This window comes from Gopherus evgoodei, chromosome 1, assembly GCF_007399415.2.
Source record: "Gopherus evgoodei ecotype Sinaloan lineage chromosome 1, rGopEvg1_v1.p, whole genome shotgun sequence".
In the NCBI taxonomy this organism is placed as follows: Eukaryota; Metazoa; Chordata; order Testudines; family Testudinidae; genus Gopherus; species Gopherus evgoodei.
Window position 1 is genome coordinate 353,936,392 of NC_044322.1, and position 27,031 is coordinate 353,963,422.

At 44.8% G+C, this 27,031-nt stretch overlaps 1 protein-coding gene across 3 annotated transcripts in view; it reads right to left on the reverse strand.

Annotated features, from left to right (window-relative positions):
- Nucleotides 1-8,696: 8,696 nt before the first annotated feature.
- The window catches only part of ECHDC3 (enoyl-CoA hydratase domain containing 3), a 55,688-nt gene continuing 37,353 nt past the window's right edge, over nt 8,697-27,031 (reverse strand). Inside the window, exons 1-5 of one of the 3 annotated variants that reach the window (XM_030569659.1) lie at nt 21,973-22,484; nt 19,542-19,663; nt 14,506-14,600; nt 11,621-11,821; nt 8,697-10,031 (exon numbers count right to left, since the gene is read on the reverse strand). In XM_030569659.1, coding sequence (XP_030425519.1) covers nt 9,699-10,031; nt 11,621-11,821; nt 14,506-14,600; nt 19,542-19,663; nt 21,973-22,124 — 903 coding nt within the window. In that variant the 5' untranslated portion in view covers nt 22,125-22,484 and the 3' untranslated portion in view covers nt 8,697-9,698. Of the gene's footprint in view, nt 10,032-11,620; nt 11,822-14,505; nt 14,604-19,541; nt 19,664-21,972; nt 22,485-27,031 lie in introns of those variants that run through there. The other 2 variants (XM_030569577.1, XM_030569491.1) reach the window with 2 other exon arrangements.

Here is a 27,031-nt window from a genome sequence, read left to right on the forward strand (position 1 = left end):
GCCCTGCTTTACTGCATTATATCCAAATTTGTGTTATATCAGGTCATGTTATATTGGGGTAGAGGTGTTTGGGGAAAATTAGGATGTATTCTGATTTCCTGCTCTTTTGCACATTTAACATCAGATGTCCTGTGCCTAGTGTCCTGAGTGTGTCTGTCTAAGGGCACCTTCAACATATTTGCCCTAGCAAATATGGTGTGGACCATAGGAGATTCTTCTTTGAGCCAGAGTAGTCATTACTATATTACAGTTTCAATTAAGCTAAAACCTATTTTTGCACCCTGGCTTGTTTGCTTACATTCTTCATTAGAGGAAAATGTTTATATATCATATGTGCTCATTACATTACTTGACACTTCAGTCCATTATGGGGCTCACACACCTTCCTCTAAGGCAGTGGTGCCCAAACTTTTTTCCTATCATGCTCCCTTCTTACCAATACTGAATGTGTCTATGCCCCCCCCCCCCAGGCTTGGACCGGGGCCTGAGAGTGGGGTTGCACAGTCAGAGGCTGGTGGCCAAGAGCAGGGGTGGGCCCAGAGTGGTGCTGGGGGCAGAGTGGGGCTGGGTGATGCTCCCACCTCACTCCCCCATGGGGGCTGGCCCGGTCCCCGCTGGGCACCCCTAGATGTTCCTCCGTGCCCTCCTAGGGGGGCACACCCCATAGTTTGGGTACCACTTCTTTAAGGCATCTAGTCCTAGCCACTCTCTGAGGCAAGATGCCTGCCCAGCTGGATCAGTGCGCTGACCTGGGATGGCAATTCGTATGTTACATTTTCTCTATGAGATCCAACTCCAGCTGCTGCTGTGTACTTTGTACAGTTAGCAGAAATCTTGTCCCTTCCTCTGAGCTGCTTGTAACGATAAGTTGCATTCCCAGAAGCCCAACACACAGACATGTCACTTGGAACTAGGCTAATTACCTGGCAGGCTGACTGCTCCAGAGCAGGTTCTGTCATAGAAATGAATGGGGCGACGAGGGAAAGACTCAGTTATTTCAGGGCAAATTCTGTCCTAGGGCAGCAGCTAGGCCCAGCAGTAGGGCTTTCAATTTATCATCCGGTTTGTGGATCCTGGGCTTTAGAACTTTATTAACACAGGTGCAACCATTCTGCTTTACAGTAATAGTCTGTGTGCTCATGAAATTAGATAAAGGCATTTGTGGATTAAAAAAAAATTGTGCAGAAATTAGAGCTGGAAATTGAGGTCGCCTCGTCAGTCCCTTTGCAGGTTTGTTCTGTTCCTTCACAGCTCTGCCCGATCCAGCGAGAGACATTTCCAGCAATAAGGTATGCAGCAATCCCCGTGGGGAGGCTACTCCACAGACTCCGGCACTAGAGGGACAGATGGATGACTAATTGTGGGGATTCCCAAGTCAAAGCAGGCCTATACTAAATACACAATTGCTATATTGAGCAAAAATAGCACAAAGAAATATCTTCATCTTAAAAAATAAGTGATTGTGATACTTCAGCAGTGCTTTTCATTTGAAGATCTCAAAGCACTTAGCACAGAATTTGTCATGCCTCATAACATGCTGTCATAAACAGATAGCTAAGGGTTAATGTCTCTTTCACCTGAAGCACCTGGCCAGAGGACCAATCAGGAAACCGGATTTTTTCAACTTTGGGTGGAGGGAAGTTTGTGTCTGGGTCTTTGTTTGCTGTCTGCCTGCTTTCTCTGAGCTTTGGAGAAGTAGTTCTGTTTTCTAATCTTTTGTTTCTAAGTGTAAGGACAAAGAGATCAGATAGTAAGTTATATGGTTTCTTTTCTTTGGTATTTGCATGAATATAAGTGCTGGAGTGCTTTGATTTGTATTCTTTTTGAATAAGGCTGTTTATTCAATATTCTTTTAAGCAATCGACCCTGTGTTGTGTCACCTTAATACAGAGAGACCATTTGTATTTTTTCTTTCTTTTTTATATAAAGCTTTCTTTTAAGACCTGTTGGAGTTTTTCTTTACTTCAGGGAAATTGAGTCTGTACTCACCAGGGAATTGGTGGGAGGAAGAAATCAGGGGAAATCTGTGTGCGTTGGATTTGCTAGCCTGATTTTGCATTCCCTCTGGGTGAATAGGAAAGTCCTTTTTGTTTCCAGGACTGGGAACGGAGAGGGGGAGTCACTCTGTTTGGATTCACAGAGCTTGTGTCTGTGTATCTCTCCAGGAGCACCTGGAGGGGGGAAGGGAAAAAGGATTATTTCCCTTTGTTGTGAGACTCAAGGGATTTGGGTCTTGGGGTCCCCAGGGAAGGTTTTTCAGGGGGACCAGAGTGCCCCAAAACACTCTAATTTTTTGGGTGGTGGCAGCAAGTACCAGGTCCAAGCTGGTAACTAAGCTTGGAGGTTTTCATGCTAACCCCCATATTTTGGACGCTAAGGTCCAAATCTGGGACTAAGGTTATGACACATGCTTCTGAGCAGATACAGAGACACTAGACTTAAAGAGCAGCTTTATGAAGGGTTTGATCTTGATCTTTCAGGGTGCTGAGTATCCTCAACTTCCACGAGGTTGACAGCGAAACCCAGGACATTGCTATTTTGGGGTCCAAACTTCCAAGTGAGTGATAGAGTTTGGAAGAGAACTCAGGAGCCCTGCATCCTGCTCCCCTGGTTTATCTAATAAGTAACCAATACGCCCTCGCTTAAAGGTTTAAGCCTTGATCTTGCAAAGGTGTATGGATGTGCTTAAATTTACATATAATGAATAGTCCCATTGATTTCAATGAGACTGCTAAGATCACATAAAGTTAAGCAGGCCCATATGTCTTTGCAAGACTAGGGCATGAATGGGCCTATTTCCGTGAATAAGATGGGCAGGATACAGTGCTTAAAGGCGTAGACCTACTCACAGGAGTAAGGTGAGCGGTGTTCAACCCTTATTTAGTAAAACAACTTTGACTTGTAACTATTTAATCAGAAACAGACTTTTCTTAAGAAAAAACAAACCAACCCCTCAAGACAATGTCAATCTAAAAAAGTAGCTTTGCAGATGGTTGTTACTTACATGAGGACAATTTCTAAAAATATAATTATCTAGCGAAAGAGAGAGCGCACACGTAAAACACCTCACTTGTGATCTAGAATGGTCCAGGGTGAACCACTTGAGCTCCACAGCCATTTGGGGAGAGCAGAATTCTGTAAAAATCCAGTACTGTACTTATCCCTAAAAGCCTGGAACAGAAGAGCCAACAGAGATTTGCTGAGTAGCTGAATAACCCCCATTAAATATAAACATTATAAAAACAATTTACTGCCTCCTCAGTGCTCTCAGTTGGCCATGTAGGAAGATGTACTAAGTAGAGCATCTTATTATATTGAAAAGGACATTGTCAAGGTTAGTTGCCCCCATATTTAACCTTTCCCTCTCCTTATCTGTCTGAGCAGTCTGACGTAACTGTGATGGGTTGTGTGCCCCACATCAGCCCTGACAGGGTTAACGAAGGTCTGAGACCAGTTAGGTCACCTGGCATCAGCTGAGATTAGGGCCAGGGTTAACAAGAGTGAATCCCAGCTGGGAGAGGGCTGGGCCAGCACTATAAAGCGAGCAGCGAGAACAGGAAGAGGTACCAGATCCATGGCCAGCCTGTTTGACTCCTTATGACAGCTGCAGGCAACTTACAGTGGCAAGTCTGACAGCAGAAATGATCTTCTTAATGAACTGTTACTGGTAACAACCAAACTGATGCAACTGGATGTAACCATAGTAATCACATGGATCCTGGTGCATGCAGGGACAGCAGGCAACAAAGAGGTGGACAAACAGGCAAAAATTACCATTCTGAATGCACTGACCTGGGAATCCCCTGAAGCAAACTGGAATGTAAACACTTAACTAAATATGTGATAAGGAAGGAATGGGAAGAGCTGTGGGTGAACAAAACAAAGGGGAAAAGACTGGGAGAAGTGTGCCCAACAGCTGAAAACGTTGATATTCTCCAAGGCTCTGAGAGGAAGAGCAAAGAGAATTCTAACAGGGCATTGCAGATTAAATAGTAATTTATTTCTAATTAATATGCATAAAGATGGATTATGCATAACATGGAAGGCGCAGGAAATGATAGATCATATCCTTTGGGATTGTAAAGATTGCACCAGTGAAAGGAGGTGTTTATACAGAAAACTCGGAGGCCTTAAAATAACATTTTCCTTGCAAAATCTAGCAAGAATACAAGGAAAATAGGGCCAAATTTAAAGAGAAAAAAAAAAAAGCTCTTCTGCAATTCTTGAAGACTATAGAAAAGATGCGAGACTCAAAGTCACGAACAAGATACAAAATACAGTGCACGGCAGCCATAGCCTCAGGAAGGGAAATTTAGATGCAGTAAATGTGGAGGGGAGCATTTATATGACAAGTATAGCAAGTATGGAGGAAAGCACAGTGCAACCTATGGAAAGCGTACAGCAGCCAAGCCAGAGAGGTACAGAAACAGTGCAGAAGCTACTAGGAGACATCTAAGACCAACAGGGGAAGAGGAAAGGAAACTCAGTAAGAAGAGATAAGTACACAACCTAATAAATCAAAGGATATAATGAGTGCTACGGGGGGAAAGGAGAAGACATACTACGTATGGACAAAGAGTTTTATACCATTTATGATGTAACCAATAAACTGCACATCACAGGCAGGAATAAAAAACACAAAATGAAAATTATGGTTAAAGCAGCAGGAAAGTACTTACATATTAGCAACTTATCAGTAGAACAACTCCATGCTTTTTTAAGTGAGGGAAATACTGAAGTGTAAATAGAATGGTACTAAGAATTTACTGTTTACTGTCTAATACAGCGGTTCTCAACCCGCGGTCCAATTACCGCACAGCTGCAGGGCTACTAGGATGATCCGAGGAATGGAAAACCTGTCTGATGGAAGGAGACTGAAAGAGCTTGGCTTGTTTAGCCTAACCAAAAGAAGGTTGACGGGGGATATGATTGCTCTCTGTAAATATATCAGAGGGATAAATATTAGGGAGGGAGAGGAATTATTTAAGCTTAGTACCAATGTGGACACAAGAACAAACGGATATAAACTGGATACTAGGAAGTTTAGACTTGAAATTAGATGAAGGTTTCTAACCATCAGAGGAGTGAAGTTCTGGAACAGCCTTCCAAGGGGAGTAGTGGGGGCAAAAGACATATCTGGCTTCAAGACTAAGCTTGAGAAATTTATGGAGGGGATGGTATGATGGGATAGTCTAATTTGGGCAATTAGTTGTTCTTTGATTATTAGCAGGTAAATAGGCCCAATGGTTTATGATGGGATGTTAGGTGGGGTGGGATCTGAGTTACTACAGAAAATTCTTTCCTGGGTGCTGGTTGGTGAGTCTTTCCCACATGCTCAGGGTTTAACTGATCGCCATATTTGGGGTCGGGAAGGAATTTTCCTCCTGGGAAGATTGGCAGAGGACCTGGAGGGTTTTTTGCCGTCCTCTTCAGCGTGGGTACCGGGTCACTTGCTGTAGGATTCTCTGCTCCTTGAGGTCTTTAAACCACGATTTGAGGACTTCAATAACTCAGACATAGGTTAGGTGTCTGTTACAGGAGTGGGTGGGTGAGATTCCGTGGCCTGCGTTGGGCAGGAGGTCAGATTAGATGATCATAATGGTCCCTTCTGATCTTGAGTCTATGAGTATATGAGCTGTGTGCTAAAGGGTGCCAACGTGCCAGGGTCGCCAGGTTCCTGGCTGCCTGGCGCAGAGAGGTCAGGGCTGCCGGCCTGTCCTGCATGGTGGGACTCTGGGGTCAGGGCTGCTGGCTGGAGGGTCTGGGGCAGCTGTGTGACGGGGGTCTGGTGTCAGAGCAACTGCCGGCCCCATATAGCGGGGGTCCAGGGCTCCCAGCCCCATAAGCTTCAAGATCCAGGTCCAGGGCAGCTGGCCCGCCCCATGTGATGGGGCCTGGTGCTGCCAGCTGGCCCCACGAGTTCTGGGGGTGGGGCGAGCTGCGCAGTGGAGGTTGGGCAGCTGGCCAGCCCCACAGGGTAGCCAGCCGGCCCCATTGGGTCTGGGGCTGTAGTGAGGCGGGCAGCCAGCTAGCCCCAAGCAGTGAGGGTCTGGGGTCAGACTCACAATGTGTAATAAGTTGAGAACCACTGATCTAATAGCACATGGACAGGAACTAAAGAAAAACATCCTTCGTAAAGATACTAAACCTGATGTCATTTGAATATAAGAAACATGGTTCATAGGGAAAACTAGATTTTAGAATACCAGGGTATGGCATCTATAGGCAAGAAAGAGAAGTTGGAAGGGGTAGGGGTGTTTGTACAGACACTAAGAAAAACCTAAATTATTTTGCAATTTAATATAGAGTATAATGTTTTCAAGATTCCAAAGCAGAAAAAATCTGCATATTTGAGACTATATAATATATGCAACCACCATGGAAAACTGGAGATTTAAGGATTTGAGAGAGACAGTTGAAGATACCACAGGCCTATATATTATATGTGGATACCTAAACAGCCATAACAAATTATGTGGAAGTGGAAAAAACTGATAAGAATGGCAAATATCCAGATCAATTCATTGATGAAAATAATTTAGTAATACTGAATGATGGTACCCCTACTAGGTTTAATGCAGCCAATGGAAATCTCTCCTGTCTAGACCTTGGAATTGTGTCAAGTAGTATAGCAAGCAAATGCATCCAGGAAGTCAATAAAGAGGAGGGAATGGGAAGTATTTATAGTTTATCAAGGTAAAGGCAATGTTGAGGATGGAGGAAGGCCCCCAACTTGGAATATGAAAAAAATCAAACTGAGAGCAAATGTAACAAAAATATTATTGAACAATCTATAAGTGATAACACTGAGGAGTTTAGTAGCAATATACCTAAGGGAATTACAATGGCAGCGAAGTTAGCAATACTTAAGATATTAAGTCACCCTAAAGGTAGAAACCATGTACAGTGGTGGAATGAGGAACATAAAAAAGCAATTAAAGAAAGGAACAAGGCATATAAGGAAGCAAAAAATACAGTGAATAGTGAGGCTTTAATGAAATATAAAAGAAAGGCAATTGTGAGAAGTAGGGGAAAGAAAGCTGGAGAAAGTACAGTGGGAAAACAAATAAAGATCCTAAACATCAGGCAGATTAGGAAAATGAATAGAATACGGAGTAAGGGCAATTCTGTACCAGGCCTCATTGTAGAAGGCCAAAGGACAAAAAGCTTGAATGAAGAAAAGCAGAAGCCACAGCAGAAATATTCCACAATGTTAGTAATGAAGAAAATCAGATCTAGAAATCTGTGTGATGGGGAAAAATTGTTAAAGAGAATCATGAAAATGGGAAGAGGTGGGAAGGAGATGAGAATACAATATTAAACACAAACTTCTGTATGAGGGAACTTCAAAAAGCTGTCGGTAAAAGCAGTGACTCTGCACCAGGCAAGGATGGTGTATGGAACGAAATGTTAAAACACCTGAGTGAAGGAAGTCTGAAAATACCACTAAAACTATACAACAGTGTGTGGGGAACAAGTGAGCTACCAATAGAGATGAAACGTGTGGTTGCAGTCCCAGCATGGAAACCAGGGAAACTGCAAAAGAGACCTGATATGTACAGGCCAATTGCCCTTACATCATGTATGGGTAAAGCCATGGCAAGAACGGTGAACGAACAAGTAACAACATATCTAGAAAAAAAGGACTTATAGACAATGTGCAAACTGGGTTTAGGATGGGAAGGAATACAGTTGATCACATATTAAGGGCTGGTCTATACTAGTGGGGAAATCAATCTAAGATATGCGACTTCAGCTATGCTATCGCATAGCTGAAGTCAAAGTATTTTAGTTCGACTTCCCTGGCCATCCTCATGGCGGCAAGTCGAATGCGCGGCTCCCCCATCGATTTCACTTACTCCTCCTTCTGAGGTGGAGTACGGGAGTCAGTTCAGGGATCGATTTATCGCATCTAGACAAGACACGATAAATCAATTCCCGATAGATCGATTACTACCGGCCGATCCGATGGGTAGTGTAGACATGGCCTAAGTGTAGAGAGGAAGGCACAAAAAAGTCTGAGAAAAAGAGTAAATGATAGTAGCTTTCCTAGATATTGAAAAATCATATGACATATTATGGAGGGCTTATTGCGTACAATATCATCCACTGGCATAAAAGGAAAAATATATAGGTGGATAAAGGATTTCTTAAGTAAAAAACTATGCAGATCAGAGTAGGAAAAGCCTACTTTAGCATATATACACAATCATAAATGGCAGTCGGCAGGGAAGTGTTATCAGCTGTAGCTTACTCAATGTAATGATAAACAATCTCCCCAAAAGGATGAGTGCAGGAATAGGTACATCCTGGTTTTCAGATGATCACACCATATGGGCTAAAAACTGAAACCAAGAAATAGGTGAGAAACAAATTAATGAAGCACTTAGGAAAAATGCCGAATGGGGAAATGTGGGGCTTTGAATTTTCAATTCTCAAAATGAAAGGAATGATATTCACTAAAAAGAAAATTAAAAAGATTAATTGTCTCTGTATGGACAGCAAATAGGTATATTTAAAAGCTATAAATTCCTGGATGTGACATTTGATAGGAAGCTAACAAGGAAGGACCATATTGAAAATAGTGTAGATAAATGTAAAGGTAAACAATTTATTTTAAAGTATTTCTGGATCCACCCGAGAAGCACAAAAGAAAGCAATGGCAATGCATTATAGAGCATTAACAAGACCAAATACTGAGTACCAATGCCAAGTATTTATTTCAGCATCGCAAACAATCTAAAGAAAGCTAGACGCAATCCAAGTTCATACATTATGCATTACATGTGGTGCCTTCATCACAACACTATTGTGTATAATACAAATAGCTGCTGGTGAAGTGCCTTTAGCGTTGATTGACGTTATTGAACTAAAGCGTTTGGGCAAAAGTTATAGGAAACAGGGAAGATGAAAACCCTAAACAAATATATGCAGAATGCTGGGAATTCAGTGGACAACATGTGGGTGGGAGGGAGAACCCAAAAATGCCTCATGTCAACAGGATTGAACTGTGTACAAAAGAATGAAGAGAAAAGAAAGACCTAAAAGAAATTACCACATATAGCTATTGGAAAATGCATTATGCATGGAAAATCACGCTCCTGATATAAATGAACTATAAACTAAAAGGGGAATAGGAGAGCTAAATATAGTAAATTTAGCAAATCGATGTATATGGTAAATGGGGCAAACATTGCCAAATATTTACAGATGGGGAAAAAAGGAGAGTGGGGATGGCATTCTCCATCCCAACATTTGGAAGAAAGAAAGCCATGAGATTTAGCAACTGCATTAATTAACTATGCAAAACCTGGGGAAGCAAACAAAGTAGCACAGAACTTCACTGTTAGGAACAAAGTATCTTTGCTTAGAGGCACTCTCCCTGCTGAACCCTGGACACACCATCCAATAGCTGTGCAATATTGTTGCCTCTTAATGGCAGAAGACCAGATCCTCAGCTGGTGTAAACCAACATAGTTCCAGTGACTTTTACCAGTGCTATGCCAATTTACACCATCCAAGGACCTGCCCATAGTTCGAGCTGAACATACTTTCCTCATCACCATTGCCAGTGGCCATCACTCTCATAAGGGCTACACAATAAAGAAGTGAAATACAGTTTTCAGTAACTCCAAAAATACAGTCCCTGGGACTTTCACAGAGAAGACACTGGTGTGAGTTAGCTAAGCTGAGCATACTCATTTGCAAGCTGTGTTCACACTATGTGACCAGGTAGGCTTGCGTTTCTGAATAAAGGCCTCTATTCCTTCCTGTCCATCTTTCAAGGTCAGATTGTCCACCATGACCTGGGAGGTCATTCTGTAGGCAGCATCAAGGTCCAGTGCCATCTGTTTGTAAAAGGTGGCTTTCCCCAGTGCCACAACAGATCGGCTGGTTTCACATATCTTGTGTGCAATTTTCATGGTCTCCTCTTCCAGTTTGTCTTCTGGTACCACCCTGCTGAGAAGTCCATGCAGTAATGCATCGTGGGCAGAAATAGGCTCTCCTGTGAACAGCATCTCTAATGCAACCTGGACAGAAAAAATAAATCATACTCAGCCAGTTCAACTTGCTTTGGTTTATGTCAGCAATTAAAATGGAAACATAAGGCCCAATCTTGTTCACCTCTGAAGTCACTGGCAAAATTCTCATGGGCTTCAATGGGAGCAGGGTTGAATCCAGAGGCAAAAAAGTTTCAGAAGTGCTCACAGATTTAAGGTGCCAACTTGAGTCATCTGATCCTGATACCAAGAAGTGCTGAACCCCCACGATTCCAACTGAAGCCAAGGGGAGGCGTGGGCACTTAGCATTTTCTAAAACACAGGCCCGTGTTGGTGCTTTAAATTGGGCACACAAAAAGTAAAATAGAATAAAAATGAAGGCATGCCAAATCAGTGGGTAGTTTTTGAAAATGTTGGCCTTAGTTTTAGTTTTGTGTGTGTTTTTAATTAGACTCCTGGTTGCTCATGTTAGATCATGGCTACATCTATTTCTTTATCCTGCTTCCTGCAGTGACCTGTGTCTGATGCTTTAAATGAGAGGGAAAAAATCCATAATATACTTGGCTAATTGTACAGTGCTAAATATGGGAAGAAAATTGCCTTGCTGCCCATAGGGGCAATCAGCTGATATCATGAAGCATGAGGTCTAACTACCTTTGTTATCGTCTTTGCTTCAGTAGCTAGAAATAGAAGCATCTCAGACACATTTCATTTGATAAGATGTAAGCACAGAAGTTCTAACAGTTGCAACAATGATGCTTTTAAATCTGATATGGGAGCACCTGCACATTAAAAAAATACAGTGACACATATTTGTACATGGAATTGTACCATCAGAAATATTGGAAGGATGATCCAGGAGCAGCTGTAGTGTCAAACCATTCTAACTCACTCAATAGAAAATGGACTAGATTTCAAGATGATGGCATCAGAGCCAGGAAATTAAGGGTTAAGGTCCCTTTCCTGCAATCTGACCTGCACAGGAGGACCCTTGCACTTGAGCAGATCCCCACTGGAAAGCTTCGTCCCAGATGGATACAGTATGAGGACTGGCACCTGAGGTTGCACGACCCAAACAAGGCTTTGTGAAGTGCATCGTATTCCTTATGTAGTGAGTGAGGCCCATACTCACAGTCATCAGGAAAGAAATGGGGAGGAGATAAAGGAGGGTCATAGATGCTATTTAAAAAAGAGCTAAGCAGATCATGCTGGCATTGAAATGTCAGTGCTTGGCAGGAATGGATACCTAATGGGATTGGTATCCTGCACTTGGAGGGGTCTCTCAGCAGGGGGAAGCATCATTGTCTAAAGGAAAGAATTTACTGGCAGGAGGGAGAAGTGCTACTGTGCTGATCTGCTGCTGCTGTGGGAACCTGCTGCTTGGGATCAGGGAGGTAGATGAGCTGCTGTCCTGGAATACAGGTAACGTCTACACTATTCTTGGACTTCCCAGCCCCCTCTCAGACCAATGTTTTTTTCTAAAGTTGCTTTTGGCAGTGGAATGTTTTTCACTATGAAGTGCTGAGTGAAGAAGGTGCATGGATCGGAGCTAGAGCATGTAAATACGGGGTCTACTTCCAGGCACCAGAGAGAGCAGTTCTCTCTTGAACACAGCCTACCTTTCTAGAAAGGGCTCTTCCCACGGCCACAGCTGGTGTGGAACAGAACAGCCCGATGTTGACTCCAGGTGTAGCAAACCTGGATTTCTCACTCGCTACTGCAATGTCACAGCTCGCCACCAGCTGGCAGCCTGCTGCCGTAGCCAAGCCATTTACCTTGGCAATCACTGGTACGGGGAGTTTTTGGAGCAGAGTCATGACCTGTATGTGCAAAAGGAAGTGGTCAGAGGTCACAGATACGTAGGTGCAACATGTTCCCATAATCCAGGACTTGAAGACGTTATTACAGATACAATAATTATCTTCACTGATTATTATCCGTAATATGGTAGCACAGTGTCCCATGTGCTGGGTGCTGAATGAACATACAATAAAAGACAGTCTCTACACCCAAAGAGTATTACACAGAGCTGAGGCAAGACACTTTTGTGGTACCGATCCGTCTGTATAATGATACTTACCCATGTTTGAGCTCTGCAGATAAAAGGTGCTATTTACCTGCTAAGTGTTACCATGATTACTTAGATAAACAACTCACATCAGCACACTGTGACCAGATGACAAAATTCAGCTGGTTTCTTCACTCTCTTCTTGTGGGGGGAAATCACTTCTGCTTAATCATACCACACCTTGGCTGAAATCTCCAAATTCAGTTTTGCATTAGCTCTACCTTTATCTCAATTATTGTGCTATTGTTTAAAAACTAGTGTTCAGCACTTCTTGAGACATGGAACTAGGCAAGGAATCTGTTTGTGTACAGTAATCACATCTGCAGGTACTTTCTTCAAAACATCCTTTTAAAGAAAAATACCGCATTTGTTTTCTTGTGTTTAAACATGTCAGGAGAGCTAGTTTCTACTCCAAAATGTATCAGAGTTTTGTGTGGGATAATAATACGTAGCTTCTAAACAGTGCTTTTCATCAATAGATTTCAAAGTGTGTTCCAAAGGAATTCAGTATTATCTCCATTTTACAGATAGAAAAACTGAGGCAGAGATGAAGTGATCTGCCCAAGGGCATGCAGCAGGCCACTAGCAGAGCCAGGACTAGAACTAATGTCACCTGAGCCCCTAATCCAGTGCTTTATTCACCAGACCACACTACACTGGGTATGTCACTTAACTTCCTTGGTTTTCCCACATTTAAGATGTAGCTATTTACCAATCAGACTTCTCTGCCACACAGGGATAAAGAGAGATTTGATTAGTACTTTTCAATCTCTTTAAGATCCTCAGATAGATGTGGCTACAGAAGTGCAAGATATTCCCTTTGGAAAAAAAGTTCAGATCTTATTTATTTTAGTCCCTGGCATTTCATTTCCTCTTGAACCTTCTTTATCATTTTCATGGTCCCAGGAATATTTATCTGAAGCATGGTGCATTATTTGTTCCTTACACTCATGGCTAAATTATTACACTTGTCATACACTAAGGCCCTGATTCTGTATAAAACTTATGCACTAACTTAGCTTTTTACACTATAGTCTGCTAATCCTCCTATATTTTTCTTTATTAAATCTAAGCCTACCTTGCTACATCAAGAACCCCAAAGAATGAAATATTTGAGCCATTCTATTCCAACCCGCCTGCTGATTACAGCTGGAACTGCTGATAACTGAAATTAATTATACACACAGGACAGTTTAATTTCCTTTGGTGTTAAAGTGGAGAAAATTGTCAACTCTTGATTCCACTCTATATGACAGTAGAACAAGTTTTATGTTGAGCTTCTCTTTTCCATGAGCCAGTGGCTGTTTGCTCAAGTTGCCCATTGTCAGCATGGCAGGACATTGCTCAGATGGGGATTAGGCACAAGCTTGTATGAATAACACATGACTATCTTCAACCGGGGTAAGTGTAGCCGGCTCTGATTCAATGGGTGCACAATACTAAACAGCTGAGGGGACACTGGCCACCTGCAGCAGCCTCTTCCTTCCTAGCACTGCAACCTTAATCCCAGTCTGGTGCTGAGGGGAGGCCCTGAGAGGCAGGGGCTGGAGAGCGAGACCATCCCCTCACTCACCCTGAAGCAGCTGCTCCTGTCCTGCGGAGCTGGGGCTGGCTCCTCACTCTAGGTGTTGAAATCTTGCACACAGGGTCACAGTGCCACTCAGGTTCAGCCTGGCTGCCTCCCCATCATGTTTTCCTGGTTTTGCACCCTTAGTTTCATGATTTCTGTGGGTGCAACTGAACCCATGAACTCAACCTCAAGCCACCCCTGTCTTCAACTGAAAGGAGAAAAAAATCGGCCTTAAATTAAACATTTATCTTACTAATACAAAACAGGCAAATCCATGGGTGTTATCAGTATGTCTAATGGTACCTGGCACTTACACAGCAACTTTCTCTGAGGTTCTCAGAACTTTTAACAAATATCAGTAAATTAACCATTTGTCCCTATTGGTTTCAGCAGATCAACTAGGTTTTGGAATAGGACAACGGATCCTAATTGATGCAAGGTAGGTTAGGAGTATTATGCCTATGAAACAGATAAGGAATTGATCCATATTTGTGCAGAGTGCAAGACTCATGCAGTGATGACACATGGATCAAATATTAAAAAGATTTAAAGGAACATGCAACAATTATACCTAGTTTAGCGCATTTGCATATTGCAGATACAAGCCTTTAATCATATGTAATCCTTCTACTTCTGTTTGAATTTGGAAAATGATGAGAGGAAATAACTTGTCCAAGATCAGAGAGTAAATCAGTGGCAGAGTCAGGAGTCTAGAGCGCCAAGCTCTGCTCTAACCACTAGACCACCACGTTCTCTCCCTTAAACTTTTTTCATTGCTCCATTTAGCTCCTCACTGTAATAGTGGACTCACTGAAACGCCAAGACCTCTTTATTGGCATTAATGCAAAACCAGCACCCTAGCTTACCTCAGCACAGGTCTCAAATACTTCAATATGGTGCTTCGTGTCCTGTTCACTAGACAATTCCTTTAAATCATGGCCAGCGGAAAATACAGGTCCTTCTGCTGCAAAGCATGCAATAAAATGTAGAGAAAGCTTTAAACGTCACTGATCTGAATGAATCTAGCATCTTGGGCTGATGACAATGCAAGTCCTATATGCCCGAAGCAGAGATACCCCAAAAATGGGGGTGGGAGGGGTACTTTGCAAAAACATCACAAAATGTTGGCTCCTGTTTTTTAGATCAAGATTTCAACTGCCATTGTACATACTGCTGTAGAGCATTTAGTCACACAAGCCCCATTGACTCTAATGGGCATTGTAAGGACACATCTGTAGAGGAAGCCCATGAGCTTTCATTTTCAGCTTCCCTTTGCCTCCCCTTGTAAGAACCCAGTGACATGCAACCAGTGATCTCACATCACTTGCTACTGAGCACCTCTTGTGTAACTTAGTGCAAGCCATGACAACTGGTCATCTAGGAGAAGCACAAAATGGCAGACATCATAAGAATTTACATGCACATAGCTCAAATATATTTCATCTCAAAGTCATCCAAGGCACCTTAGAATCTTAAATTGATATACAAGCCATACAAAGGGATCTCTTAAGCTGCTGAAATGCAGCCACCTCTGGGGTGAAAACATGACAACTTCTTAATTGTACAGAAGCACTACGGATTGGTTCAAGGCAGGAGGTACCTGCCAGGGCCGGCTCCAGGTTTTCTGCCGCCCTAAGTGGCGAGAAAAGAAGAAGAAGTAAAAAAAAAAAGTGCTGATTGGCGGCACTTTGGCGGCAGCTCAAAGAGGAAGAGAGAGACTGAGAGACCTGCCGCTGAATTCCCGCCAAAGCCCTGGACATGCCGCCCTAATAGCGAACGGAGAGCCACCCCTTTGTATTGGCCACCCCAAGCGTCCGCTTCCTCAGCTGGTGCCTAGAGCCGGCCCTGGTACCTGTATCGTGACAAATCACGACAGGCCACATGTTCACCTTATTAATATTACTGCTGTGTGTGAAATGCTACCGAGCAACTTAGGTCTCCTAGGAGAAATCCAGAGGGGAGTTAGTGCTGCTTCTTGCAGTAGTGACACCCCCTCCTCAGCTCGGAGAGAAGGTAGTATACCAAATGCACTGCTCCTGAGCGAGGGGGGCTGGGCAGTGTGGGAGGCAAGGGAAAAGCATAGTGGGGCTGGCTCTCTGAATGCCTGGTGATGGGTGAGGACCGAACCATGTATCTCTAAGGATCCTCAAGCTCTGTGAAGTCAGGAGGCTGCAGCCCCTCAAAAATAACGTCAGGTCACACCCACAGAATTTTTGAAATTTTTTCCTTCATCCTGTTGGCTTTTCCTTGGGATGGGGGTAGTATTTGGCCCCCTGTGTTTAGCAGTTTCCTACCTCAGTCAATAGGAAGCGATGGGGTTTTACAGGGCTCTGCCCAGCTTCTCAGAAAACACCACAAAATAGTTATTCAGTGCAACATAAACAACAGTTCCTACCCAGTATGTGGGGGAGCTGCTCTGTTCTTAGGCTGATTAACATGGTTCTCTCCTGTTTACACAGCACTCAGCAGCCTCTGGTTAATATTTCACCCACGCTAAATAAAGATCAGGATTTTGGTGCCAGGTTGTTCAGGAGGGCAACAGACAAGAGCTGTCTTTTTTCTCAGGTGGTTGTTGTGGGCAATGGTTGCTCCACCTCCAAAACTTTCATCTGTTGAGTCCCAGATGGCTCAGTTCTCTCCCTCTCTCTTCTCTTCCTGGGATCCTTTAACTACATGATGTGGTTGGGAAGACTGGTGTGACGGCACAGACTGAAGTGCCAGCAGTATGCAGAATACACCCAAATATATATCCCCCTTTATGTCCAACACAAACAGTACTACCTCCCCCCCCCCCCGCGATCTCTCAATGCTTACTAGAAATCTGCACCTAGATGAATGCTGAATCCTGGCCACAGCAAGGTAATAGTGGTAGGAAGAAGGAAGTATCCTCTCTATGGAGGGCATTTGCCCTCAAGGTAAGTTGGTCGGCAGTTTTGGGATTCTTTAGAGCTTTTCATTGCTAATGGATACTTATGTAGCCAGGCACCAAAAAACATCCATGTCCAACTGCAAAGACTGTGTCCCATCCCTGCAGACAGACACAGCCCTGGCCATGCAGTTGTTCCCTTTGTGCCAGATTGTTGTAACTAATTATGTCTGGGAAAAAGCCACACACATGCCCTTAAAAAGCTCCTATTTATACAAAACACAGTAGCCTATGGGCCACTCCATTGCTAGGTCATGAAAAACTATCCCACAGGAGTTGGCCTGAGATCACTTCCTCTTCCATATCAGCTGCATTCCACTAGAACAATGAAACTGGAGTAGAGCTGGTTGAAAGTTCTCATTAAAAAAAAATTTAAAACAAAAAATATCCCCCAAAGTAAATATTTTGAATATTTCACAAAATTTTTACTTTTTTAATTTTGAAAAATTAGTATAACATTTCAAAAAATTGGTCATTTTCCCCTGTTTGTTTCACCCTTTGTTCTGTGGAGCATCCAAGGGCAGCTCATGAGTGTACAGGAGCCAGAATTTTCACAGGGGCTGCACCTAGATGATGAAGCTCATTATAGCAAGCGATAAAAAGTACCATGGACTTTCAAAGCTAACTGAAAACTCATCTCTCTGACCTGCCTTTCCCTCAATAGGCCCTTCAGCCACAGAGATATACACAAAATCCAACTCTCACTCTCATGCACACAAAATTAAAAAGAATTATAAACGCATCAAGCTATTGCTCCTATAGGCCAGAAAAGAACAAAAAGATTATTTATTGTTTTTTTTTCTATTTTATATGCTCTGGAAGTGCTCAGATATTACTGTTTTATGCCAGTTCTTATACCATGCTCATCAACTTTACCTATAGTGATAGGGGTTATATGAGTATCAAAAAGGGACATAATCAGATTCGGCTCTTATATAATGCTGGTCACTTTTAGAACATTATCATGCTTGTCAGCTTTCCTTTTACAAATAGGGAAACTGAGGAAAGGTGAAGTTTGGAGACTTGTGCAAGAGTACAAAGGCGGCTAGTGATAGACCTGGGAACAGAATCCACATCTTCTGAGTCCCAGTATTGTGTCCTAGCCACTGAACTTCTGAACAACATGTTGTGGCACTGATCACAATATCAACATTAAGCACATGAGCCTCTGGAATTGCCACTGAAATCAATGGGAGTTGTGGGAGCTCAACACCTCTGAACAGTAAACTCTTAAAAAAAAAAAAAAGGCATTTTCTTTAACCCGATGGTCATTGTAACCTAGGTTTTATTCTGTTAAAAAAATCCCTATATATAAAATTGATTTTTTTAAAAAAAGAAAAGTAACAATCGGACTTATGAATCCTTAAAAATATATTGCAGTAACGGTCCAAAATGCTGCAGCTTACAAGAGGGTTTCTGCAGTGTTTGTCACTAGTGTAGATTTTATTTTTACTGAATGAAGAAAAGTTTAGTTATTACTATCATCAGTACTTATTATTGCACTTACAGAGCAGGGCCAGACCCTGCATGGATTTATGCATACGCTTAGCTTCACACGGTGTGGGTTGTACTCTCTCAGGTCACTTAGAAGGTATTGCTCACAGTGTGTAAAATTAAGCGTACATGTAGGACCTCTGATTTTAGGTCTTAACCAATAAAACATGATATAATAAAAAAAAAAATAGTGTTTATCAAATAAACCCTGGAAATGGTTACTTGTATTTAAGGACTTGTCTACACAGAGCAGTAATGCAGACTATGAGGGGGTGATTTCTAAAGCACACTAATGTATTGCGCATTAACTGGTCTGTGCAGACCCTGCTGGTGGGCACTAAAGGCTCCCTAGTGTGCTTTAGCATAGTGTGGTTCGAAACAGTACTAGACTGATGTACACCGGGGAACATTATGAAGAGGTTGCTCATTACAGTGTATAGAAAGAGAAAACTCCAACATCCCTGATTTTTGGACTCATCGATTTTAAGGCCAAAAGGGACCATCATGATCATGTAGTCTGACCTCCAGCACATTGCAGGCCACAGAATATCACCTCCCCACATTCCTGTAATACGCCCATAACCTCTGGCTGAGGTTTTGAGATTTGAGAACTACATGTTACAGAGAATCCACCATTTACACTCGTTCAAACCAGTACATGACCTGTGACTCACACTGCAAAGGAAGGTGAAAAAACCCCAGGGTCTCTTCCACATGCATCTGAGGAAGTGGGTATTCACCCATGAAAGCTCATGCTCCAAAACGTCTGTTAGTCTATAAGGTGCCACAGGATTCTTTGCTGCTTTTACAGATCCAGACTAACACGGCTACCCTCTGATACTTGACACCAGGGTCTCTGCCAGTCTGTCCTGGGGAAAAATTCCTTCTGACTCCAAAAATGGTGACCAGTTAGCACTCAACATGTGGGTGAGACCCACTAGTCAAAAACCTGGGAAAGAATTCTCTGTAGTAACTCAAAGCCCTCCCCATCTAGTGTCCCATCACCCGCCATTGGAGAGATGGGCCATATACCCTCATCATACCATGCCCTTCATAAGCTTATCAAGCTCAGTCTTGAAACAAGTTAGATTTTTTTGCCCCCACTGCTCCCCTGGAAGACTGTTCCATCTACAGCTACATAAAATTTAAAAATTGCTAAAAATAACCCCCTAAAAATGAAATTAATAAGCCCTGAAAAATAGAAACCCTACATATATGTAAGTCTTTGCTGGATCTCCGGATCTGTAACGATGTTCATCGAAAACACCTAACGAAGTTTGAGTAAGTATTGTTCCAAATTTACAGCTAGGTAAACAATGGCCCTAACTCTGCAAATTTGAAACTGACAGTGAACCAAAACATCCATTATTTGCCCAGCTCTAACACTGTCCAAACCACTACTAGGTATATGGCATTGTAGAACATAGCAGTTAACCCAGCTTTTTTCCCAACCTTTATTTCCCCCTGAGGTCAAGGAAGTACCTGAAATGATGATGACTCTGAGAGCCTGGCTTTCGATATCATGCAAAATATCATTGCGGAGACACTTCAGCATAGAGAGTGACAGAGCATTTCTTTTCTTAGGGTTATTCAAGATAACGTGTCTGTAAAGATTTTAATAACAAATTGGTCATGATCCAGTCAAACAAAATACAATCTCTTAGACTGTTTCTGGAATCAAAGCTTTGGTCAAAATAAGGCTGGGCACTTGAAAGTTGTTATTTCATTTAATATTATTTATTTGTATTGCAGTAGAGCCATGAGACCTCATCAGTGCTCAGGACCCCATTGTGCTAGGCACTGTACAATCACGTAACAAAAAGATTATCCCTCTGCTAAAGAATTTACAGCAGAATCCGGTTTTAAACTTGCCAGCAGAAAGCGTTTCTTGACAACTTGGTTGCCTGATGGGAGGCTGTCGTGTTCCTCTGTATCAGATATGGACTGGTTACAGAGTTTACTTATACATACCAGATGTGTTGATCTGGGAACAGACAAAAGTCATGTTTATTCTATGATTACTTCTCCCTTATGGTGGCAAAGGGTAAGAGCATGACAATTTCATAAAGTGAAGGCAGGAACCCTTTCTCCACCCCCCTCAAAAATACAAAATTTAATTTAAAAATTCCAAGCAACACACTTTGTGGGACTAAGGCACAGTTATGTCCTGTACCTCACTGTGTCTGTTTAGGGCCCAATCCAGCACACACCTAAGACCAGACATAACACTTGTGACTGTGAATAATCCCATTTAGGTCAACAGGACTACATTTGATGGGAATAAGCATGGGAGCTCTGGGCAATGGGGCTCCAGGCAGCCACAAGGGTCTGTTCATACAGAAGCAACTGCAGGATCTAGCCCTGTGGTTCTCAGGACAAATTTTTTGGTGGCCGCACTCGCTGATAGCCGCTCTCATATTTTTTCCTATAATATTTGGTTAGCTTTAGGAAAAACAAATAAATATGCACATATGCATGTCCAAATTATTGTAATATATTTATTGCTAGCTAGTCAGTCTGCTGTGAAAGTGATATTAACAGACATACAAATATCACTTTTCACAGCAGACGTACTCAACCCTGGCAAGCGTGGGACAAATTGAACACTGGATGGGGTAGGGTCAGGGGAGGCAGCGGGGGTTAGGGGCAATGGGGGTGGTAGGTGGATGGCCGGGGGAGGCAGCAGGGGGCTGGAGCCTGGAGCCCCACGGCTGCGCAGCCAGAGCCCAGGGCTGGAGCCCAAAGCCCCGTGGCCAGAGCCTGCCACACCAACGCACCAGGGCTGAAGCTCAAAGCCTGAGCCCCACCACTCCTGGGATGGTGGTTAACTCACCAGCTGCTCCTCCAGTGTTGTGCCCCAGGTGTCTCTGGAGAGGCACAGGGCCCAACCCCTGTTGGCGGATCCAGCAACCAACACACAGGTGGTGCCTCCAGAAGCACCCAGGAGGTGCCACTACTTTGCCACTTCTCCCTTACATCACAGTGCAGGAGGGTGTGGCTGCAAGAAAAGCCCCTGGTAGCTGCATTTGAGAAACACTGACAGCGCTTTAACGTGGATTGTGTAGTCATGGCAGAGCTCTGGGAGAGAGAGCTCTTCCAGGACCCTAAAAAGACCACCTCCGTGAGAGGTGTATTTTACAGCACTCGTGCACTGTTTACACTGGCACTTTACAGCGCTGACACTTGCTGTGCTCAGGAGGTGTTTTTTCACACCCTTGTCTACACTGGCACCATAAACTGCCAGTGTAGACAAACCCTTTGATTGGTAAATCTCTGTGGCGGGAGGCTCCTGGCTCTTCATAGGTCAGACAGCTCCATGCACACCACGGACGGTGTATTCAGGATTTTCTATACCACAAGGAAAATTTAGAAGTGCAAATGTGCTGTCAAAATTATTAAGCCAGGGACTGAACAGAGTAACAGACACATAGGAAGGCCTCACCTCTGCTCCTGTAAACTATTTTATGTCCTTATTTTTAAAAGCACTTTTAAAAAATGATTCCCCTCGGTTTTGATTATCATACTGGCCTTGAACTGTACCCCATCCACCTTTCAGTTACACTCACTCATTCCATTGCCAAATCTATGCAGGTCCCCCACAAAAGCTGGCTTTGTCCCATTAAATCACTGACACCAGAAACCCAGAATTATGAAGATTAACTGCATAGAAAACTCTGCATGTCAGGGAAATCCATCAGCATTTCAACGCCTTTTGCTATTACGGGCGAGTTGGGGGTGGGGTCCAGTGCGTGACACACCCCTCGTGTTGGGGCCTGGGTTGTATACACAGTCCCACAACCGGAATGCCCCATGAGGGCACTGGGGAGAGTGGGGACGACTCTGAAGTCCCAGCGCTGGTCGGTTCTGTTTGACCCTTTGCTCAGCAGCTCTCACGGGTGCAGCGCAGCCTCACCTGATGCCATCCTGCTGCCGAGTGCTGGTGAGTTTCTCCAGCTGTGGCTGCTGCCCCGATCCAGCTGTGGCGCCGCTGCTGAACCCAGAGGCAACGGAGCAGCGCAGGATCCGGGAGGGCTTCAGCCTCCATACTCTCAGGCTGGCAGCCATTGCTCGCTGGGGGGAGGAGTTGCTGTGCAATTGCTGGCGCCTTTCTGGCTCTTTGCTGACCTCTAGGCTGGCGGGGCTGTGCAGGGAAACGAGCCGGGGAAATGCTGCTCCTCCACCCGGTCACCCACACCAGGCTGCTCCCTCTGCCTGCACAGAGAACCGGGGGCTGTTGTGCTCCCTCTGCTCTACTCACACTCGCAGCCTGGTGCCGCCGTGCCCTGCCCCTCAGTGCAAAGCCATCCCCATGCTGACTCGGCAGCACTCGCTGTGCACAGCTGTACGTGACCATGCAGGAGAGCAGGACAATGGGGAACCGGACCTAATGATTCCTTCCAGCCCCAGCCACTGGTGGGATGCTGTTATGCAGGCTCCCAAAGCACCAGTGACCTTCTTAATATGCCCAGTACACCAGGGGGGTTCTCAAACTGGGGGGTCAAGACCCCTCGGGGGTCATGAGGTTATTATGTGGGGGGCTGCGAGCTATCAGCCTCCACCCCAAAACCTGTTTTGCCTCCAGTATTTATAATGGTGTTAAAAAGTAGTTTTAATTTATAAGGGGGCGGGGGTTGCACTCAGAGGCTTGCTGTGTGAAAGGGGTCACCACTACAAAAGTTTGAGAATCACTGCTGTACAGGATTTGGAACCATTATTTTGCAGATGCTTAATGTGTCAGGGAGGATGTTGTTCAGGTCACTCTTCATCAGTGGGCAGCATTCATGCAGAAGGAATTACTCTTCCCTCTTTAGAATAGAGTTCTGCAGTTCTTTATACCCTCAGCAAAACTGCTGGATCTGTCACATTCTGATTTTATGGGAGCTGGGGATTTAGGTCTAAGTCTGCATCAGTAAATTGTCTTAAATGGCCTTTTGATAATGGGCAATGATCGGTTTTGGGGCTGATGCTGATCATCCTGAACCAGTGGGGAAGAAATACTAATTTCTGAAAATTTTGTTTTAATTTGCAGATTGGAGTAATATTTTCTGTCTCTAGCACCATCTAGCTGAAGTTCTGAAGGAACTTTAAACATCTTAATTAAGACTCACAGCCACTTTGTGAGGCAGCTACTCAGCAGTCTGATTATGTATTGTGCTTGTACAGAGGGGGAAACTGAAGCATGGAGATGCAGTGGCTTTCCAGAGATCACATGATTTGATAGCAGAATAGGGAATAGAAGAAAATCAGAAGTCCTGCCCCCCAGTTTTCTGTGCACTAGTCAAAGACCAGGATCCGATAAAGCAGGAATGGGCAAACTTTTGGGCCCAAGGGCCATATCTAGGTATGGAAATTGTATGGGGGGCCATGAATGCTCACAAAAATGTGGGCTGGGGTGCAGGAGGGGGTGAGGGCTCTGGGGTGGGGCTGGAAATTAGGAGTCCAGAGTGTGGAAAGGGGCTCCAGGTTGGGGCTGGGGGTTGGGGTGCAGGTGTGTGTGTGAGGGCTCTGGCTGGGCATGCAGGCTCTGGGGTGAGGATGGGGGGTTGGGGGTGCAGGAGGGTGCTTCAGGCTGGGACTGAGGGATTCGGAGGGCTAGAGGGGGATCAGGACTGGGGCAGGAGGTGGGGGCATGGGAGGTGGTCAGAGGTGCAGGCTCCAGGTGGCACTTACCTCAATCAGCTCCTGGAAGCAGTGGCATGTCCTCCCTCCGTCTCCTACGTGGAAGCATGACCAGGTGGCTCCACACACTGCCCCGTCCGCAGGTGCCACTCCTGAGCTCCCATTGGCCATGGTTCCCAGCCAATGGGAGCTGTGAGGGCAGCGTGTGGAGCCCCTGGCTGCCCCTATGTGTAGGAGCCTGAGGGGGGACATGCTGCTGCTTCCAGGAGCTGCGTGGAGCCATGGCATGTGCGGAGCAAGCCCCCAACCCCACTCCCTGACTGGAGCACCGGAACGGGGCAAGCCCCAGACCCTGCTCCCTGGCCCAAGCTCGAGGGCCATATTAAAACATCTGAAGGGCCGGATGTGGCCCCCAGGCCGTAGTTTGCCCATCCTTGCTATAAGGAGTCACTTATGAAAAGAATAAGACTTGAAAGAGAAAAATGATAGTGCTCAAGTTAAGGAGTGTGGAAGGGACCAAATAACCTCACTGCTCCTATGACATAGAATTGAGTAGATCAAAGCCAATGGGTCGCATTGGTACAATGTGTACACTAGCCGATTCATTACAATAGTTATCATTGCTCCTTCCGTTCAAAGAGCTCAAAGACGTTAATTGTTACAACATTCCTGTGCGCTGTAGATTCAATAAACGTTAACCATCCCCGCTTTACCGAGGGGGACATTCAAAGTTCAGAGATAGAAGTTAAGTAACTTTCCTAAGCTCACCCAGCAAGTCAGTGACAGAGCCAGAGGTAAAATGCAGATTTCCTGACTCAGAGTCCCGTGTTTGTAGTACTCTCCTGAAATGCCCTGGCAGAGCTGGAGGGGGATGGAGTAGGGGGCTGCAATAGTCTTCACCCACATCACTCCCTACTAAACTTCATGGGGAGGAGTGTTGGAGCTGGTGGGCTTCTAGCACCTTTCTTAGACGGGTGACACACAAAAAGCAGAGAATCATCACTTGCAGTTCAGCAGAATGCACACAGTAGTGCCAATCCCAAAGGTTCAAAAATCATGAGTCAGACCCCGCAAAATCCTGAGATTAAAAAAACATTACACTGTGGTTTTTGGCCTGTCCTTAGGTTGTTGAGCTCTCTCTGCTCATCCCCAGTGTGTGTATGACAATCGGTGCTGCCCACCCTCCCCTATTTATTGGGTGAAGTGATTTGCAGGAGCCCTCACCCTCATATCTGCTCAGCACCCCAGGCCCCAGATCATCAATTCTGTCCCCTGCCCCCACAACTTCCCTTCTGCTCCTCCCAGGATTCTTCACAACCCTTTCCAGACCTTGGGGAGCTACAGCAGGGCCCTCTCTCCCACTTCCGGGTTGGGGGGGACAGCTCCAGGGGCTCTTTATCCCCTCGTTCTCAGACCACAGGAGGGGAGGTGGGAGTGGAGGAGCCCTGAGATGCTGGACTTCCTGCTCCCTCCTTCCCCTCCCCTCCTGTGAGTATAGTGTCAGCTCAGCTTGCTTCCTTCAGCAGCTCTGATTGGCTTCTTTAACCCAGATGGTGGGCACTGGGGGGAAAGCAGCCCATTAAAGGAGGTGCCCCCCCAGGCAGGGCTGAAATACTCTATTAAAAAAAAAGGGCTGGAGCTTCTAGCCTCATTGCCAGGGAGTCAGCCCTGACTGAAATCTCACTGCTGGTGGAAAAATTGTTTCCTCCACTGAGGAGCCCAGAGACCCTGACATTATAGGGACTAAAACTTCAGAAAGTATGGTAGGAAGTGACCCAGGGAGATGGAGTGAGTGGTATCTCCTACCTGTGTAAGGCCAATGTGTTGCCGCTGGATTCCCCGCTGACCCAGTGTCGGACCAGTCCACCACTGTTAGGGCCTTGGGTTGGGACCCAGTGGAGTCAGGTGGGCCTGGGTCCCCCTACCCTGGCAGCCACCCCCCACTTTGGTGGCGGCCCCCTGGATCTGACCCCTAGGCCACACAGCCCTGTTTTCAAGGGCTGCCATATGGACCCCTGTTCCTAGGCTGCTGCTCTGACTCTGGCCATTGAGCCATACTGTCTTGAGTCCCAGAATGGTCTAGTAGAGTGTAACCGTGGTGTCACCACACCCACAATCCACCTTAAAGGGGGATGCAGTGTGCATAAATCACCACAGGTAGGCAGCCAACAAGGCAGTGCTGATCAGCTGGGAAAGATGCTATTGTACACAGAGCACACTGGCATTATGCATTCCACTCCCTGTTCAGCAATGTTCTTACACCTCCATAGATTCCCATCCTCATCCACAATCACACCAGCTCACCCCAGGCCCCCTGCCACATGTTAAGAGAAAATGCTGAACATTATAAATGTTTTATACACAAGTATGTCTCTATTATCTATACTTTACCTTGGTGATTGGTACAGTAGAAATAATGTATAAAGATATATACAACAACCAGATATGTGTGTTGCGGATATGAATTTTTGCTCCCATTCCATTGCCTGATCAAACAATCCTCCCCAGTTTTGCTAGTCTGGCTCCGATCTTGTAAAGCAGTGGTACTCAGCCTTTGCAGACAGTACCCCTTTCAGGAGTCTGATTTGTCTTGCATACCCTATTTTTACCATATAATTATAACATAAATTTGGAATATCAATATTGTACTTACATTTCAGTGTATAGTATATAGAGCAGTATAATCAAGTTATTGTCTGTATGAAATTTTAGTATGTACTGACTTTGCTGGTGCTTTTTATGCAGACTGTTGTAAAACTAGGCTAATATCTAGATGAGTTGATTCTGTGTACTTCTTGGAAGACCTCTGCGTACCCCAGGGGTACATGTACCCCTGGTTGGGAACCACTGTTGTGAAGTACCTACAGATGTCTAGAATAAGAGCCTGATTTTCAGAGGTACCTACTGAATACCCAGAGCTCCCATAGACTTTAGTTTTCGTTGTGGGTGCTTGTAATGCCTGGTGGCTGTGGCGTGCTAGGGGGGCAGTTCAGAGCAGTAATTAAGCATGCCCCGCTGGTTAAGTAGCTGGAAGGTTGATCAGTATCAGCAGCTGTCTGGGACAACGGCTGGAGTTCTCACTAGGGTTAGTAACAAGAAGATTCAATCCAAGGAGCCGGGTCAGCGGGTTAAAAAGGCAAAGTTGGGTGAAGTGGCAAGGCAGGGTCAGGCAAGGCATCAGGGCAGTCTAAGCAGTGACCAGCAGGCAATGGTCTATTGTTCAGACAACATCTTCTCGCTGTCTGTCATCCAATCAGGAGCCTGGTGTGTGGCTTGTGTGCATCTGCAGGCCTTTAACCCTAAGATGTTGTTTAGGGGCAGTACTTCACAGGGCCGCCCAGGGTCAGGGCAAG